At 41.5% G+C, this 17,325-nt stretch overlaps 1 protein-coding gene across 1 annotated transcript; it reads left to right on the forward strand.

Moving 5' to 3' along the window:
- The first annotated feature begins 621 nt into the window (after positions 1 to 621).
- On the forward strand, positions 622 to 16,160 carry socs5b (suppressor of cytokine signaling 5b). Its single transcript, XM_086122185.1, has 2 exons — positions 622 to 1,012; positions 8,184 to 16,160. Exon 2 carries the CDS (start codon positions 8,220 to 8,222, stop codon positions 9,882 to 9,884), a length of 1,665 nt encoding a protein of 554 aa, XP_085978311.1. The 5' UTR covers positions 622 to 1,012; positions 8,184 to 8,219; the 3' UTR covers positions 9,885 to 16,160.
- Positions 16,161 to 17,325: the final 1,165 nt, after the last annotated feature.

The following is a 17,325-nucleotide window of genomic DNA, read 5'->3' on the forward strand; positions in this document are numbered from 1 at the left end:
CCAAACTTTCTAAATTTTAAAAATGAAGGATGACCATTAAGAGATATGTTACACATTTACCTCTCTGTCCACATTTCTTGACTGATTGAAACCATTACTATAAAAAAAAGATTTAATACATTCCCAAATCTCCACAATTAAATTTTCAAATGTATGTGATAGCTTTGTACGGATTTAATACCCCCTTCCACTTTTTTTCAACAGAACTATTCCAACAAGTCTAATTTTACAAAGCACATTTAACCAATTTGTTGAATTTCACGAAATTCCAATGTCAAATCCTCATGCAATTACTACCGAAATTGTATTTCTAGTTCCTCAAATAATCCTTGGCATTAGACGTTTAAGGTGGTGGTTATTATTATTAGTAGTAGTACTTGTAGTAGTAGTTGTTGTATTACATTTAACGTTTAAAGCTCTGTTAGTGTTCTTACCTTGGGTGACGTAATTGTGAGTGCGGCCTGCTTAGGTCACGGGAAGCATCATTGCAACGGTCCACGTTTCCAAGTAGCTGCCAGTGACTTGCCCAATCCTGGGCTGTGTGCTCATTGGAGGCACGGCACGCCCATCACTGGGCGACGGCTCCGGGGGGTTTCCCTATCCGCGTTCCCAGTCGGAAGTGCAATTGATTCCCTTGTTCTCCATTGGACCACCACGCCGTCAGTCGTGCTGCTGAGGTGAACGAGCGCTCCCCGGCCGTCAGGGCTGCGAGACCGCAGTCATATTGGCCGCTGGAGGCTGCAGCTACCAGCTCGTTGGCGAACAAGACTCCCCTACTCGCATGGAGAACGGGAGTTGGTGGCTGTAATTTGATTTAAGCCTTTTACATGTTTTGCACTGTAGCTGCCAAATGTTTTGAGACCTAGGGATGACATCATCAAGGATCTTCGGACCTTTTGCGCCTTCGTCCGACACCGTGGTGAGCCAAAGGGATATATGCCTGCTCTCGTTCAATAGCCATTTTTTGCAGACAAAGAGGGCTGTTGAATAGGGCTCTCAAAAAGCCACAAGGGTAAGCTATATTTCGACAGCACAACACATTACATATGAATCATATTCTGTCTGTCCGCGCGGTTACTGCTACACACTGATGTTCACCTCATTTATGGACAATTTGCCATGGATTTTTTTTAACGCCAACCATGCGAGCCATTATCTGTGTGGCTAGCTTGAACGCTAGCTCCAAACTAACGCTATAGGCGCCCCTGTCCGTGACTTGCTAATGGTTAGCATTGTGGGATATTTTTTCCCCTAATTGCAAATATTTAGTATTAAATGTTCGAACATGCTGTTTGGGTGACCGGTGTCTTTGTGATTGTTTGGCAAATGTATGTCAATATTGCAATTTTTGTAACTGCGTTTTCCGGCGTATATGGGCGAATGCTAGCAAGAGAGCTATCTTTGCTGGGATTAGGGGATAAGAGGAAGACGTCCTCCTCTATTAAATTAAAAGATCTCGCAACTGTAATTAGATGTCTACAACAATGTTTCAGTCACTCGATGGAACATGTTACAGTATTGTCACCAATAACGCACCTCATATGGTTTGGAACCTTTCTTTCTTCCACAAAGTAATCTAAAATAAATATACTGGTACGCATAGTAAAATACCCGGCAAAGGTATTAAAACTACCTCGGCTTTTATAATTTTATTGCACAGTCTTGTTTTACGAATCGTTTGTCATTGTTTTAGTTCCTAAATTCGAAAGGAACTGTTATAGCTCTGGCAGTGGTTATTTTGCCGTGGCCGGAAACTCCTGCAAGCGTTATTTTGCCGTGAATGCCTCCGATTAGTCACTCGCCGGTGGGAGGAAATCTTGACCGACAGTGCCGTGTACAGTATCGGCTATTTTACCGTGATTACAGGAGGTTGGACGTAAATTGGTTATGGGGGCCCCAACAATTTTTGTGGTTCACAAGCTACAATGAAATTGTTCAACTGCATAATTGTTTCGTTCTTCCATAAAAACGTGAAATAAAATGTCTTGTTTAAACTCCCGACTGGTTGCAAAAAATTGTAAACATAGTTTTTAAAAAAAATCAATATGTAAATGTCGAGAGTGGTATTTGAACCAGTGATGCAATGGAATAAAGCATCACTTTTGGTGTGACTGCTCGACCCACTACACCATGAGCTGGCACACTTTCTCTGGCACAAAATTTTTACTTGTAGTTCTCGCGCAACTTACCGCAAACCACTAAGTGGAAAGTTGCCAGTCACGGCAAAATATCAACTGCATAAAGCTTTCATTGTCTTTGTTAGGTATGTACATGAAACCAGCATTATGAGACAGATCTTTTAGAGATCTATGTTCTTGTGATGAACACAAAGTTATGCCTATTTAAGAGCAGTGAAGATGTACCAATTTCTGGCCAACTTCTTAATGCAAAGTCGATGGGGAGGTTTAGTTGTGACTGCTTTATTTGTGTAGAATCCAAGTGGCAAACTTCCATAACTTTCTTTAAACCTGAAAACCTGGACTCACCCCCACTCACCCATTTTTAATATGCATATATTATCATTTATATTTATTTATATACTTTTTGTTCTTCTACTTCTCCCTTTCATAATTTTGCAGCTGTAAATTGGGAATTTCTCCATTGTGAGACAAATAAAGGTTTTCTTATTCTTATCTGATAATTCTTATTCATTTTTATCCTGTTTTCAGAAGACTGCAATCATTGGAAAGCTTGCTAAGCACAGAAACCGACACCATACAAGATGGGAATTATTTCAAATTAATTAGGTAAATAATTCTACTATGTGAAACAGTATCAAAATTTTAGGAGAACAAAAATCTGAATTTCAAAACGGGAGGCCTGGTGGTCGCCTGGTTAGCGCAGCAACCTCACAGTGCAGAGGTGCAGGGTTTGATTCCGGCTCCGGCCTCCCGGTGAGGAGTTTGCATGTTCTCCCCGCGCCTGCGTGGGTTTTCTCTGGGTATTACGGTTTCCTCCCACATTCCAAAAACATGCATGGCAGGTTAATGGAACACTCTAAATCAGGGGTGTCAAACTCATTTTTGTCGCGGGCCACATTGTGGTTACGGTTTCTGTTGGAAGGCCGTTATGAATTTTGGGAAACCATATAAATGTTGAATCACAGCTCCACATATGACAAACACAGCGCACAACAAATTGATAGATAACTAGTTTTAAAATCAGAAGTCAAGAAAAATGACTGTTATTGCGGATTACATATGACAATTTGAAACTTTGGTTCAGGCTTTAGCAAGCATCATGGAGCTTGGCATGCTTGATTTGCTTTTGCGGGCCACATAAAATGATGTGGCGGGCTAGATCTGGCGCCCGGGCCTTGACTTTGACACATGTGCTCTAAATTGTCACTCGGTGTGAGTGTGAGCGCGGATGGTTGTTTGACTATGTGTGCCCTTGGATTATCTGGCGATTGGTTCAGGGCGTCCCCCGACTGCTGCCCGAAGACAGCTGGGATAGGCTCCAGCATCCGCCGTGACCCTTGTGAAGATAAAGCGGATCAGAAAATGGATGGATGGATAAATGTTAATACCACAATGAATGTTTTTAAATTTAAAATTTCAATAGAAAACAATCTCCCTTTAAGTAAATATAATGCACAATTATATTGTGAATGTATTAAAGTACGACAAAATATTGCTGTATGTCATTTTTAAAATGGGTGCCGTGCATACAAAAAAAAGTTCCGAGAGTCAAAAAAATAGTCCATGGGTTGTTAATATATAAGGGACAAAGGTATCACTACAATTAGGGGGGCATTTGTAGTTGGGGGAGGGGCGAGGAGGTGGTAAAATGAATGTCGAAGGCGACGGACAACTTGAACCATCATGGTGGGTCAGAGTCACATCATTATTGTGATTTGGCAAATTCTCTCGATAAGTTGACCAATTCTCTTAAATTTGGCAGAAGCATAGAAAGTCTATATCGTCAACAAATACGGGCATTTGGATTTGACGAATGACCTTACTCACCCAAAAGTTTCTGAAGGGGGTTTGTCAACTCCAAATTCGAGAAATATTCAATCTTATCTTAATCTTTCAAAACATTTCAAAGTCGTAATTAAAACTTTGACGACTGTTCTGCGTCATCGTTAAGTGGTTTATAATGGTAAGATGAAAACGGCGGTTCCGGCGTCACTCAAGATGCATGTTGGTTTGCATGGCTCTATGAGTGGCCATTTTTTGTAGGCGTATACAGTACCCACATACCTAAAATTCAACTTTACACAAATACTGCTATGTCAAAAAGGAAGCAATAAAAATAGTCAGCATTTTTTTGACCAGTGCATATTGTACCCTTTCTTTGCCTACAAATACATTTTGAGTTATGCGTTAAGAGATTATTCTCCCACCCTCTAATTGAATTGCTGGGATTCAAGCAATCACAAGAACAAACCCCTGAATAGCTTAGCATGTGAGGCATAGCAGATATCTTCTCCACTCGCCTTCTCCCTTCATCATGCCTTGCCAAGAGCCATCTCAGAGATCAGTTTGATCCCAGGAGAATGGGTGTGTTGGCCTGCCAGACAGGCGAATTAGCCTAGTTCTGTTAGCCACACAGTTGCTGGATTTATGTTTCCTGCGTGAACATGAAGATGTAATCGGGGCTCTAAAATAACTTTTGCACTGGTAGCACCAACTTTTGCAAGTGGTCTCACCAGCACAGTATTTGCTCGCACATTTTTGGGGGCGGTACATCTTGACCATGTTTGCTCATGTGTAAATCGTCCAACTAACTTCAGTTTTCCTTTATATTGACTTCGAGCATCCGGTTCCAATGATGGACAGGTGTCCTAATAGGTACCTTTTTCACAAAACTAGACATATGTAGACAGTTGACCAATAGCGCTATCAATGGATAAAGCTTCTCTTCGGGTTTACCTTTTGCGTGCTGGCCTTTAGACATGGTGACCGGAAACTAAGCATTGTAAGTAAAGTGACGTTGGTGGTAAAGGTCTGTACAGACTGTACGCTAGGAGGTTTTGTTGTCAGTTCTACCACTTTAACGGGTATTTAGTGCCCTTTAAGGTCTTTTTTAAAAGTACTTTTTAAGGTCTTGGCGGGCATGGCGAATGATTTCAGAACTCATAGTCCAACTCAGAGTGAACAACCAAGTAAATTATGCAAAAAGAGCATAATAGACAAGAGCTGTTAGTTCAACAATGGTTAGCATTAGGGCGACCTGGCTATTATTATCAATAATGTGCGCTGCTGCGCCTCACTGAAAACATGACATGGAGTTGTGCGTGCACGAGACATGCGAACCAACATGGAACAGTCGAACTGAACCGATTTTCAAAAGCTATTTAACTCCTACCGTGTGTGTGTGTGGGGGGGGGGCAACTCTCACAGCGCCGAACAAGTTGAGATACAGCAGGGTGAAGAAGCAGTGTGAGTGAATGATGATGACGTAGGTAAGCAAAAATGCATGCAAATGACCATTTATCTAGTCCCAAATTTTGGGACGATCTTGTCCATTTTTTCTGATCAATTGATAAGTCGATATATTAATTTTCGTGACCGGCCAAACCCCCATCATTTTTATTGTTACAGTTTGACAGAAAGCCCACATTTTTGAGGATGTTTGTAGTTATTAATATTCATAACTGTATTCATTTTTCTGTTTGAGTGCAAAATGTCCAACTGTATTTGAATGCACCTTGAGTCTCGCCAAACACGAATGATGTCAGTGTTCAATGTCATGTTCCCGTGCGGTCCCTATCCGTTTGAACCACAAAGGTTAAGGATGTTTGACAAAAAATAATACAAATAATCAATCACGCAGTCTGACAGTGAGACACAAGATGCATCTTCGCTGTATGATTATTGATCCTTTTATTGTATTGCATACATTTTTTTTTGCACGTCTTGTTAAATTTGTAGTCGTAAGCAATGGCTTGAACAAGTCAACGCCAAGAAAATGTTCAATTTTACGCAGCGAGAAAACAACATAACATGCAAAAAAGAACTATCCTGAAGTAATATTTTCTTAAAAGCTCAAATAATTCAGTGTCAAGGCGCTAAATATGAAATAATTAACTTATCGTATTATATCATGAATATAAAGGGCCAGTGCTGCAAGGCCACCACTGTGTTCAAACTTTCCTCGTGATAAGAAAACTGTTTGCGACAGGTAAGAACTGTCTGTGAACATTTTTTTGCAACCTTTTGCAAACTTTTAGGAACCTTAACGGAAACCTAAAATGTTCTTTGTTCACTTGCATTCACCGTTCATATCCCCTTTGTACCATGCACCCCAATCCAGACCAACTTTGTCTTCTCCTGAAGAGCTTTAGACTTGGAGACCAGAATTTGAGGGATCATTTGCCGTTTTCCTGAGATGGCAGGAAGGAGTGGACACAGGTTGTGGTTTTCTCCATAATTACACTTCGGACGAGGCGGCAGCACGATTCACTCGCAGTCTGGTCACAGAGGGTGCAAACATCTTTTGATATGACTACATTTCGGAGAGAGCCTCCAATAACTAAAGAAAGGGTTTTTAGATTTGTCACTTAATATTTTAAAGCGACACTTTTAGAGGGGTGTGAGTGTGTTTACGTTTTCTCCTTACAAATATCCAAAATATGATTCGGAGGATAAACCCGGAAAAATGAACCACAATTCTGGATGTTCCCTGTTTTTCTGACAACATAAGATCCAATTCAACTGCAATAGCAATTTCAAACAATTTTTAAATTCTTGTTGGTGTTGAGACTTTTTGTGACTGCGCAGCTCTCCACAAATCACAATTTGCTATCAATTTTCAAATTGGAAGGTATTTTTCGTATTTGTATTTTTCCTATTTGTTTTTCTTTAGTTGGTGATGCAGTCCTGGTTTTGATAGTAGCAGTAACAGCAGACAGCCGTATGATATTTGCGACGTGCAAATGATTTTGTCACAGCAACTTAGTGCTCGTGTTGCACATATAAAATTCTAGATTTATTTTTTGCACATGCTATCATTAAAATTCTCAGCAGGCCTCAAGATAGTCACATCTCTAGAACTCTGCAATGGTTCTTTTGAATTTATCATCAGAAATAATCTTCAAATGTGTCTTGGAGATGCACCGAGCCATTTGATTTGAACTGGAGCGACATGCCTAACCAACGTCTTACGCTGTGATAGAGAGTGTTATAGAAGTGTGACCTGGGGAAAGAAAAATCACTTCTTGCTAAAGTGCATTGCACACAATGTCAATTTGATGCCGTTCAGTTTGTACTTTGCACATCTAGTCTGACAAAGTATTGAGAGGAACATGGGGAAAATGATCTGTCTAGGTTTTTGACTCTTTCTACAGTACGTTCAAACCACACTAGTCTTTGTTTTGGAAGAAAAGACATCTGTCCTCTGCACCTTCTTACAAATAACGATAATGCTGCTTTGTTCAAGATATGACAGAAGCACGCGAAACAAAACTCTCACAAAAAATGGATAAGCGGATAAATGTACATGTTGGGAATGATAATTTCATTGTCCTGCCTGTCACTATATGCCGCTGGCGGAGATAGTTGAGCAAACATGCATTATATGTTGCAAAATTTGACAGATTTCCCCCCCACATTTGTTGCATTCACTATTTTTCCATTCTATTCTTGAGCACATTTCCTATGGATTGAAAAGGCACGTAAGTCAGCTGCAGGCATTATGTAATTTGCAAAGCGAACGGTAATCTTTTTGATAATGTCTGCCGTCCCTCAATAGTAACGAGCATTGTTCACCACCAGAGGTTATTTTGTACCGATCATTGGTAATTTATACTACTTTTTCTACCAAATACAGTGCCTTGTGAAGTATTTTACTTCATCAAATAATCATTGCTTGGGTAGTTCCAACTCATAATTCTGAATCCTACATTTTTGGACGATGTTATGCTGCTACCTTTTGTGCTATGCCTCAGTGGACAAAGCAACGCTGGTTGGAACAGCGCATCGCTGAGTGCATACAAAAAGGAGGGCATTTACATTTACCCCGTCTGCTCTCATTTCAAGAAACATTTTGGTCGGGTCTAGACTAGCTCTGTAACAGAGTACATACCGGCAGATCCTGGGTCATTTATAGCTTTGGCCTTGTGTCACTGCACGTCTGCCTGGCAACCCTTAACTCTACTGTTCCAACAGCTCAAATCCTATGTATCACAGTCTATGTACCTTTTATAATACCATTTTTTTTGGTCTTTTTTTTTGCAGGTCCTTGGGACTCTTGTTGAAAACAAATTCAGCAATATGTGGAGTAGCCTGAAAAGCAAATGCCAAACTCTCTTTCACAACAACAGTTCAGGACCCAGTGAAGGCAGGAATGAGGCAGACGCCGTCCACTGCGTGGTGGATCTCGGCCAAGGAGGTGCCTCAGGTTCAGCTCAGGCATCCGAAGTCTCCACTTCATCGAGTACCCTCGTTCCAGTGCCAATGGTAACCGTAGGGCGTCGTCACAACTGTGTCTCGGACACCCCTCAGATAGTAGAGATCACTATCGACAAGGACACAGAGGATGAGGGTGGGGGATCAGGAGGTGCCCCCTTGGCTCGCAGAGACTCCTATTCCCGTCATGCGCCATGGGGGGGCAAGAAAAAACACTCGTGTTCCACAAAAACTCAAAGTTCTTTAGAGATAGATCGACGGTCTGGACGCCTGCGAGGTAGTGGCAACCGTCGAGACAGACGCTATGGTGTCTGCTCGATCCAAGAGATGAGCGAGTCTTTGTCTGGAGGACGCAGTTTGAATAGTCGGTCGTTGCGTCAGCGACTAAGCGATACCGTAGGCCTTTGCTTACCACTACCTGCTAGCAGACGCTCTTCGAAGAACCCCGTTATTTCCAAACGAAAGATTCACCTGACCGAGCTGATGCTGGAGACCTGCCCCTTTCCACCAGGCTCAGACCTTGCCCACAAATGGCATCTGATCAAACAGCACACGGCACCAGTGAGCCCACATTCCTCAACTGCCCTGTTGGATGCCTTTGACCCAGCACACCCTTCTCCTGAGGACGAGGAGGAACGTCTGCGCGAACGCCGCAGACTTAGCATCGAGGAAGGTGTGGACCCACCTCCGAATGCACAGATCCACACCCTTGAGGCTGCCGTGCCAGGCTCATCTGTCTACAAACCGGGACCAAAGATGGCTCCAGGCATGGGAGATGTCCCCAGCGATGGCCGAGCCTCAGGAACTGCTAGTTCTTTAGGAGCTTCAACATCGGGGGCCTGTGCACAGGTGTTAGGGGCCGCAGCTTCAGCCCAGGACACTGACTCTGAGGAGGACTCGACAACCCTCTGTCTACAGGCCAGGAGACCAAAACAAAGGCACGCCTCTGGGGAAGGTCACCTGAGCAGACAGCAACCTGGGCCCTGGAAGGTTCACACGCAAATCGATTACATCCACTGCCTTGTGCCAGATTTATTGCAGATCACATCATCGCCCTGCTACTGGGGTGTCATGGACCGCTACGAGGCCGAGTCACTGCTGGACGCACGTCCGGAGGGCACCTTCCTGCTGCGTGATTCCGCCCAGGAGGACTACCTTTTTTCTGTCAGCTTCCGCCGTTATAACCGCTCACTACATGCCCGCATTGAACAGTGGAACCACAATTTCAGTTTTGACGCACACGATCCTTGCGTTTTCCATTCTTCCACCGTCACGGGGCTGCTGGAGCACTACAAGGACCCGAGCGCCTGTATGTTTTTTGAACCTCTGCTCACAGCACCTCTCCATCGGACATTTCCCTTTAGCCTGCAGCACCTTGCACGAGCAGCCATCTGCCGCTGGACCACTTACGATGGGATAGGCTCTCTGCCGCTGCCCCCTGCCTTGCAGGACTTTCTCAAGGAGTATCACTATAAACAGAAAGTTCGAGTTCGCTGGCTGGAAAGGGAGCCGCCGCTAAAAGTCAAATAGTGCTCTTTGTCCATTTGCCTGTCAGATCATGGTGAAAGATTACGGAACTCAAGAAATGCCTCATGAGAGGCCACACCGACTGAGTGATTCACCTCTTTCCAGTGGAGGTTGGAATTCAAATGTAACAACCTATACAAGATTCATTCTAATCTTTATTTTAGTTATCACTTAATAAAAAGCATATGAGTATATCTGTGTAGTACTGCCTGGCTAGCACAAACGATGGAGTACTCTATGAGTATAAACAGTACCGGTATATTTTTGAATGAGGGCAGGGAGGAGTAGCACAAATAGTGCAAAAACATCGTTTACCTCCTGCTTTGCCCTTAACATACTGTATGCCTGATCCCAAAACATCACCCTGCCTGTAGACCTCCATGCATGCCTCCCTGTCAACTCCACTCAAAATTCTAATTCAAATAGTTATACTAAAGCCAGATTCTGTAGCTACATTGTACAGGTCACTTTTTATGCACTCAATTGTTTTTCTTGTCAAAACACATGGTGGGACACCTTTCCAAGAGTTTTTTTTTTTTTTAAAGGTGTGTGCTTGTCAAGGCATCTGGAAGTGCTTTTCGTGTGTTGCATTCTGGGCTTGCCTCATAGATAAAGCTACATAAGCCACATCCTTTGCCATCTCTTTGCACATGAGCATTAGCTAAACAAGAGACGGGTGAATTCTGAGAGGGCCCATGGATGTTCAGGAAAGTAGATCAGGGAACTTAAGTGCTTTTTAAAGGATTATAGGTTATTATCAACATGTTTCTCCCTAAAAGGTTTATGGTGAATGATAAATAATAAACGAGCCTACTGTTTCTTACTTTGTGAGCTATATTGTCAACTTTATTCTCACTGTATGGATTGGCTTTGTGATCAGGCGACCACAGAAACACCCAGTATATTTCCTCCTGGATGAAATTCAAGTCCAGACTCCATATTTTTCTCGTTTCTGTTATTTAACATACATGAGGTTTCTTCATCAGCTTCATGACAGTTCTTGTCTTGCAGTAATCATGATTCAGTCACTTAGTTGATTGTGCTTACTTTTTCTTCATCAGCCACTTGGAACATGCTTGTGTCACTTTTTGAGTATTTAAAGAAATAAATAAAAAAGGAATCAGTCAGAAAAGACAATCAGTCAATGTCTAAAATTTGAGGACATCATTCTCATGTGGCTGTGTGGGTCACTTCCAATTCTTAGGGTTATGTACAAAATGGAAACTTGTAAGGCGTTTTTTTTTTTGGTCATAATTTCAAAAGACCACAAAAAGGTAAGGTAGCTCTTTAATAAATTGTTTTGATGTTGCCACCCAGTTAACATAACCCCCATTGTTAGTCTTGGAGCAGCATTGAAGAGGCTTTCCGACAGCATGTAATCTGTGCCGTAGTGTTCTGTGCTGTTATGCATCATGCTGCAGTCAAAGTTGAATTTTGTTGCAAAGCAACCTGCATGGTACAGAGCAAGCCACCGGACATCGTGGCTTTTAGAACATCGTGGTGCTGATGGTGCTTTGAGTCCGAAGGTACTGACACATAGACAACTTAAGTGTGACCTATGTGCCTTTTGTGTCGAACACATGTTCATCTAAATTTGAAGTAATTCATGCCTCATCAGTCCACTGATGTTACAGAATCACAAACATATTGGTGCATGAGCTCCAAGCTCTTTCACTCGCGGTGCACATAAGATCTTTGTTTACTGGTGCTAAGTTGGATAAGCTACAGCAAATGAATTACTTTCGGGGGTGTGATAAAAAAAAATACTTCTTATATGTATTTCTATCTCCATACACAGTTGTTGGGTCGCTAAAAAAATGCAAAAGAATATGGGTCCAATGCCATCTCTTCTGTACCTGACAGCAGTCGAGGCCAAAGCAGCTAGTTTTCCTTCTGCAATTTCACAAACTACCCCGAGAATTTAAACATGTTTGTTCGTTTATTTTTGTTCACTTATTCACCAGCATTCAATTAAAACTGCATGATCCACATAGCTCTTCAAAAAAAAAAATGAAAGCCCAATAATCATCTGTGCTAAATATACGCTCCCTTCCATTAAACAATGGCTCTATGTAAATCGCCACCCTCATGTCACTTTGTCAGGACGCATCTTGCCATGGTTTATTTCTTGTCATTGTCATTGAACAGAAATTCTTTATTTTTTATGAATAATTTTTGAAACGCTCTTCTATTGCCATTGAAAAATCCTGTGACCACGGAGCAGTATGTGTCGACAAGCAGGCTAATCATCGCTGCTGTGCTACAACGGTATGTTGTGCCAAGTCACATTTAAATTGATTATCAGTTGACGAAAATTGGACACTTTTCTTGGTTAATGAAGAAAAAAACAGGACCCTTTTCTGTTCAAACCTACTCGCAAAAATCTCAATCTCTCATCTACACCTTCAACCCATTTGTTTTGGATTTCTGTAGCTGTAATTTGCCTCATATCTCACGAACCCATACAGTATTGTAATGTTTCCATCACACTGTGAATTGATCCGGATATGTCAAACATTTCTCTGAAAAAAATGTATCCTCGGTCTTTAAGTGGGATATATAGTGTCAGCAATGAAGTCATATGCATTATCTTTTATACCATGGCTATCCTGCATGGTACTTCTTAGCAATAACATTACCGGTACTCCTTTTGTTGTCCTGTTCGCTAAGTAGCGCCAATCGCAGGCAAATTGAAAAACCGAGCGCCCCTGCGTGTGGCCTTACGGAGGCTGTTGGAATTAGGGAAATCTTTTTACCGTAATTCTTGACTCTCTATCGAGCTGCGGGCCTCCCCAGGGGGCCAAGTCTCTCAGGGTATCAAATTGGCTGAAGTCCTGGAGCCAGTCAAAAATGGCTACCGTCTCCCGAGTGCCCTTGCCCATTGATTACAATTTATATATATTTTATACAGTATATATATATATATATTCTCTTCAATCAATATTACCTTAATTACAATTATAAGATGCAAATGTTGAGTATGAGGGCAGTGATATATTTTTATTTATTTTATTTTTTTTGCAAAACCTGATTCCAATGAATCTGGGACCATTGTGTTAAACATAAAAAACAGAATACAATAATTTGCAAATCATGTTCAACATAGACTTAATTGAATGCAAAGACAAGATATTTAATGTTCAAACTGATCAACGTTATTGTTTTTAGCAAATAATCATGAACTTGGCATTTTATGGCTGCAATCCGTTCCAAAAAAGAAAAAAAGCTGAGACATGGTCATGTTTCCCCCAATGTGTTGCATCACCTTTTCGTTGAACAACATTCAATCAATATTTGGAAACTGCGGACACTAATTGTTGATGCTGTCTTGGTTGAATCATTTCCCATTCTTGCTTGATATACAACCTCAGCTGCTCAACAATCCAGGGTCTTCATAAATCCTGACACATTTTTTAATGGGACCCCATGTGGTGAATTCCATTACACATCGATGTCGGCTTTAATGCAGTGTTTGAGGGGTTGACGGTCACGGGCATTCAATGTTGGTTTTCGACCTTGCCGTTTACATGAAGTGATTTCTCCAGATTCTCCGAACCTTTCGATGATATGGACCGTAGATGATGAAATCCATAAATTCCTTGAAATTGTACATTGAGAAACACTGTCCTAAAACCGTTCCACTGTTTTCTCACACACTTGTTCATAAAGAGGGGAATCTCGCACCATCTTTGCTTGTGAATGACTAGCAAGTCAAGGAAGCTCCCCTTTTTTTTTTTTTTTTTTAAACCCAACCATGGCACCCACCTCTATCCGGTTGGCTTGTTCACCTGTGGGATGTTCCAAACAGGTGTTTGATGAACATTCCTCAACCTTCTCAAGTATTTTTTTTTCCCACCTGTCCCAGTTTTTTTGGAACGTGTTCCTGCCATAATATTCCAAGTTAATTGTTTGCTAAAAACAAGTTGATCAGTTTGAATGCGAAATATGTTGTCTTTGGAGTGTATTCAGTGAACTGTTGCATGATTTACAAATCATTGTAATCCTTTTTTTGATGTTTAACACCACTCCCAACTTCATTGGAATTGGGTTTGTATTTGGTTCATAGCCATAGACATCTAAATCAGTATCTGAATTATTTAATCTTTACCCATGATACAGCAAGTAACTAGGAATGGGCATGAGATGAACATTTCTTCAACTAAGGAAAATTACCGATCAGTTATTTATTAACAAAAAAGCCTAGTGAGGTAGGACTCTCTCTGGATGCAGCTCAACTTTTCATAGCTGTCAAGTTTTATGCACCACAAACTAACTGTAGTTAAGACTGTAGCAACAGTGCCCGTGCTGGTTGCCTGAGGTAGCGGACTGCATGTTGCCAGAGTAATATACACCGATGAGTTCTGTACAATCCACTGAATTCTTAATGATTAAAAATATTATGCCCATCCATACAAGAAATTATTTATTGGGGAAAAGACATGTCGAAAAAATATAGTGAAAATCAAAACAATGTAGTTAGGGGGAAAAATATAAACTGATATTTCATCCATCCAACCATTATCTGAGCCACCTATCCTCACGAGGGTCGCGTGAATGCTGGAGCTTATCCCAGCTGTCTTTGGGCAGTAGGCGGGGGACACCCTGAACTGGTTGCCAGCACACGACTATTCACACTCACACTCCCACCTAGGGACAATTTAGAGTGTTCAATCAGCCTGCCATGCACGTTTTTGGAATGTGGGAGGAAACCGGAGCACCCGGAAAAACCCCCACGCAGGCACAGGGAGAACATGCATACCCCACACAAGAAAGCCGGGGCCCAGAATCCAATTTGCGCTGTGAGGCGAACATGCTAACCAGTTGACCACCGCGCCGGCCACTGATATCTCCGTATTAGAAGAAAAAAAATAGTACAATGTTACTATTTCAATTCGTGCTCAAAAGATGATTGACAGATATGGGTTGAGGTTGGCTCATTACAAATGACTATTTCGGGATTGGATATTTCAATATAAATTCAGAACCTTGGTTATGCGACAGTGATTTCGACCCACTCGATTATCTGCAAAACCAATAGCAGGTTTTTCATCAGTCAACTGAACAAAAATGTGTGTTCATATAAACCGTCGCCTGAAATTGGAGAACTCATTCATTTAGCTTCAGGCAGAAGCATGAGTAGGAGTTCCATCATGCAGCCAAGTGTGTGTATGTGTGTGTGAGGTGTGGGGAGTCCCTATGGAAAGGATGTGAACAATGCCTCTGTCCCTATTGCTTCCCCATTAAAAATCAAGCCGATCCATTTCAAGGATGGTTCTATGACCCTCTGAACTCGTTTTTTTCCCCCCATGGGAAGTAGATTCTTAGCATATAACTGATGTGACAAACTAGGAGAAATAAACCATCGTGATCTCAAGCGAAGTAATGACGCCTGATAGACATTTTGTTTTATGTTGGTGCACGGACACGCACATCCGCACACGTGTTAAACATGGACCACATTTAGCCAGCACCATGTGTGTGTGACTTCGAAAAAGCATGAGAACAAGAGGGGAGTGTCTACATTTGTATTATTTACAAGAGGAAACTACTTTTGTTATGAAGCTGCACTATTAGGAACCTTGTTTGTGGCAAGACACGACCAGGTCTGGATATGAGTGAGAAAAGAATATTTAAAAAAAGAAAATCCACTTTCCACAAGAATATATATTTTAAAAAGTTGGTTTAAATGCTGCATACAAACAGAAATCTATGTGTGAATGGGTCTGAATTTTCCATTTGTCCCCCTCCCTCCAATATGCAACCGAGTAATGTAACAAGAGTTGCAATCCTGTCACTTTAATGCTGTATGTGCACATTAGTTTTGGGTGTGAATGTGAGTGCGGAGGCAACGGGACTTGACAAATGATGCCAACTAATGATTTTCACTCTGCAGTACGGCCGTGCATTCCCCCAGACTGCCTTGTTCGTTCTGACCCGTCCCTTTTAAAGTGGGACCGCGGCCGCCGCCACAGGCCGGCCAATCTGACGTCAAATGAATATCGCCGTTTCCTTTACCTCAATCCCACAGCTCAACCTGTTTTCTTTTTCAGTGCGGTAGGATTTGGTGTGTGTTAATGGCATAAACATGTTCATGTTCCATTGTTTGTTCTGTGCGTTTGCGTCACCAGTCAGGGTGTTGGGGGGGGAATTAAAATTCCAGTGTAACCTGTTCATTTGGAAAAGTCATATATGATGCTATACATGTAGCTGTCACTCTTGGTGCTTGGCTTCTGCTTCATTGTCTTAATATTCCAATAAAACTGTTAAGTGTAAACCACACTGACCTGTCTTTTTTTTTTTAATACCTCTTCTCTTTTGACACCTAATCGGTGAAGTTATCAAGAATTGAACAAGACGCTATTGGATACACCTGCACTGTCTGAGATCAATGTACTTTTTCTGCCTTTGAGAAGTCTTCATTAACTTTTGCACTGGTGATGCCAACTTTTTCAGATGCTCCATTAGTTCATAGAATTTTAAAAGAAGACACCAAAAAAGGGGGAAAAAATACTCTGGCAAAAACTTCAAACATGAGTAAAAAGCAGTGAAATAATTGACAGCCGAGCAACTTCAAACTTGACTTACTTGTATTAGTTCAACAGAATACGATAAAGATAATTAGAATGTGTTTGATCACAAAAAAAAAAAAATCAGTCCAAATGGAATTTACAAATGCTCTGAACATAAATTCTGAAAGATTCTATGTATGAATCAACAATTGAATATGAAAAATATTTTTAACATTTTACACACTATTATATTTTAAAAATAGACAAGAGCATAAGCGCCTCACTGAATTGGAGAGAGCTGAATGGAAAGCCGTCCTTTTTAACGTAAATGGTGCTCATTCGGATAGATGGCCGTTAACGTGGCAAAGTACACCTCCCGACTTCATTTTTACAGAAACTTAACCTTAACCTGATGTGCGTTCTGCAGTCCGTGTGCAGTCTGATAGACAGACGAAAAATTGGCGTGCCTCTGCTGTATGTGCCGGTAAAAGCATTAAAAACAGGGGTGTCAAACTTTTTTGTCGCGGGCCACATTGTAATTACGGTTTCCCTTGGAGGGCCGTTATGAATTTTGGGAAACCATATAAATGTTGAATCCCCTCCACATATTACATACACGGCGCACAACAAATTGATGAATAACTAGTTTTAAAATCAGAAGTCAAGAATAATGACTGTTATTGTGGATTATATATGACAATTTGAAATTTTGGTTCAGACTTTAGCAAACATCATGCAACTTGACATGCGTGGTTTGCTTTCACGGGCCAAATAAAATGATGTGGTGGGCCAGATCTGGCCCCCGGGCCATGACTTTGACACCACTGATTAAAACACACACAATCGCGTTGTGCGCTCAGGTCAATTTTTTACCAGCACCCATTGAAAAGTTGATCGCACTTGCGAGCATAATGGTCGCAGTATCGAGCCCTGCC

Source organism: Hippocampus guttulatus, chromosome 10 (assembly GCF_054856545.1).
Source record: "Hippocampus guttulatus isolate MCC_2025c chromosome 10, RoL_Hgut_1.0, whole genome shotgun sequence".
Classification (NCBI taxonomy): Eukaryota; Metazoa; Chordata; class Actinopteri; order Syngnathiformes; family Syngnathidae; genus Hippocampus; species Hippocampus guttulatus.